This window comes from Anser cygnoides, chromosome 1, assembly GCF_040182565.1.
Source record: "Anser cygnoides isolate HZ-2024a breed goose chromosome 1, Taihu_goose_T2T_genome, whole genome shotgun sequence".
Lineage (NCBI taxonomy): Eukaryota > Metazoa > Chordata > Aves > Anseriformes > Anatidae > Anser > Anser cygnoides.
In genome coordinates this window covers 37,132,286-37,134,892 of record NC_089873.1, presented here as the reverse complement: position 1 = coordinate 37,134,892, position 2,607 = coordinate 37,132,286, and the positions used below count along the sequence as shown (strand labels likewise).

General features: G+C 38.9%; 1 protein-coding gene across 4 annotated transcripts in view; it reads right to left on the bottom strand.

Moving 5' to 3' along the window:
• Positions 1-2,607, bottom strand: part of TBC1D30 (TBC1 domain family member 30) — a 53,949-nt gene that overhangs the window by 16,205 nt on the left and 35,137 nt on the right. For all 4 annotated transcript variants that reach the window (XM_013195943.3, XM_048065332.2, XM_048065333.2 and 1 more), the window contains one exon: positions 1,114-1,282. In XM_013195943.3, coding sequence (XP_013051397.3) covers positions 1,114-1,282 — 169 coding nt within the window. The remainder of the gene's footprint in view (positions 1-1,113; positions 1,283-2,607) is intronic.

Here is a 2,607-nt window from a genome sequence, read left to right as displayed (position 1 = left end):
TAAGCAACAATGGTGCTTGAATAAACTTCTGAAAACACCATTAAACATCTGTGCTTTTTTTTTTTAGTATCAGAAAAAATGTCTGTCCTCCACCAAAGTGACAGGAGCTGGAAGTTTTTATTAAAAAAAAGTATTGTCTTTCTGCAGACACTAAAGGCTTAAGAAGTCTTTAGCTGCATGAAGGTGACTCTCATTGAAGTCTGTCTTTTCTATTGTACTGAAGTCCTGATGCACTGACAGCTTAGCAGAAGCAGCTGTTACCATATTCAGTTTTCCTTTTGGCTTGTTAACAGTTTCATTCAAGATTTAGCATTTCAGCCTGAAAACCTGTAGTTTTATGTTCTTGTTATTCTTAGATAAAACTTCATGCACTGCATCAATTGATACTAGGATGAAGGCCATGACCCAGAGAGGCTGTTGTCTACAAAAACACTTTCAAACAGCGAACGCTTACTTGATACCCTTTCTTTGTTTTTGTACAGTCTGGGCACAGTCATGATTTTATTTACATTGAAAAGATGTACTACCGTGTTCCAAGATGGAACTCGCTTAGATTCCAGACTTGGGGGCAGGGGGGAGAAGACAACACAATCCCAAATGAAACAGCTGTGTGGTTTTTATTATTATTATTATTATTATTATTAAAGTCTAGAGAGAATGCTATACAAGAAAAATTCACAGGTGAAGTAATACTAACCAAATGCCATCTGCTCTCAAATCATAATTCTTCTCAGAACTACTAAGTTCAAGCAACTACAAACGATGTGTGGTTAGACAGATATCTTGAGCAAGAAACCTTTCCAAGGTAGCTTTTGTACTATGCTGTACATTAGTGTTGCCACTCCATTCATTTTATGACCTTGTCAACATCATCATGTTTGCAGTTAACTGTGGGACCAAATGATTTTGGTATTTATTTTTCCTGAGACACCAATATATATATTAAGCATATCAATAATGGAAATGGTCATCTTTCACTTCGAACAACCTAATATATAAATACATATTCTGAACAATATATTCAGGTAAATACTTAGAACGCTGTTTTTTAGACCTGTGCTCAGGTGAAACAATAACAAGAAGGAATTTAACAGCATTTTCTGTTGAGTGTACCTCCACTTTCTCTGTTGGCAGCTCTCTGCAGGGTGTCTAAGTGCTGGGACAGTTCAGGAAGTTTCATTCTTAAAAGATCTCGGAAAACAGCCATATCCACAGAGAGAGCACGGAGATTGTTGACAAAATAGCTATCAGGAAGCACCTTATCAATTAGGTAAATCATGATCTGTGAGAAAATGAAATACAATCATGCAGGACTTACAGAGACAGTTATTTTCTAGGAATAACGGAAGAAAAAATATACAGAATTCCAGAATTCTCTAAATTACAGCTTGGAGCCAGTGGCAACACATGCCTCTGGCATCTCTGTATATATGGGAAGAAATCATCATTTTAAGTACCCGCAGGTACTCCAGGTAACTACAAGCAATCAAGGTGCAAAGGCTAAGACAGCCTCTTGAAGCTGGTCAGATTTTATGAACCATGAATGGCTGGCATCAATTTCACAGTAAGCTATGAGTAAATTGGAAGCACTACTTGAATCAAAGGCAACTTCTTGCACTTCTGATGCCATAGGTGTTTATGAGATTCTCCAAATTGTTGTAAAGTTCCATTACCCCTTGTCTGGTTGTTAACTGCCACAACTAGAAGACTTATCGTCCAAATAATCTTTTTTCCTCCCCAAAATGCAAGGTACTGTTCTTTAAAAACATTCCTCCCACATTTTACTGCGATGTGTCACTGTGTGCTGCACTTCATCTTGTCACTTTAAAAGGTGCTAAATTAAGCAGCATGAGACAGTTGAAGCAGACATCTGTTTCAAGTAAGACAGCTCAACTGCATGGGTAATAATGCTTTAACTGGATACTGCCAAACTTTTGAGAATGAACAAATGAAACAAATATACGGAAGGCAATTTATTTCATCAGCCCAACAGAAGACAGTGGCCTTCACTTCAGGATCTTTGGCAATCTCTATTCACAATGTCTGCTTCAACCCTCCATTACTCACTTGTTTTTTCAAGTGATTTCAATTTCAAACAAGCACCTTTATCCTCCGTTTCACATAGCATCTAATGCTTGAGAGGTACTTGGTACCTCCATACAGAGAAGAAAATCCTCCTTTCAATCCCTCTTTTAAGATGTCAAAAAAACGATGTCAGATACTGAACTTCTGAGGGTACTGCCTTACACAGTCGTACTTGTTCCTTGCTTTCTCCCAGCTGCCTGTGACTGCATGCTGCCACTTATCCTTGTCTACAAGATTTCTCAGGCAATAAAATGCTTCTGTTCCATATTTTACAGAACAGAGAGCAGCTACCAACACCTGCATGTGCCTCCCCACCTTGGCACTAGAAGGTTCTCAGCCCTTGCTAACTCCCAAATCCCGTCAGAGCCTCTTTCTCTCTCATGCCTCCTTGAGAACAGGTATCTTTCGCCTTTAGCTTGTCCCACAATTAAAAGTGACAAAAGCTGCCCCCCCCATCTCCTCCTTCTGAGGAAATTCCATTCCTGCAAAGCCCACGCACTGAAACTGGAGAAAAAATAACTT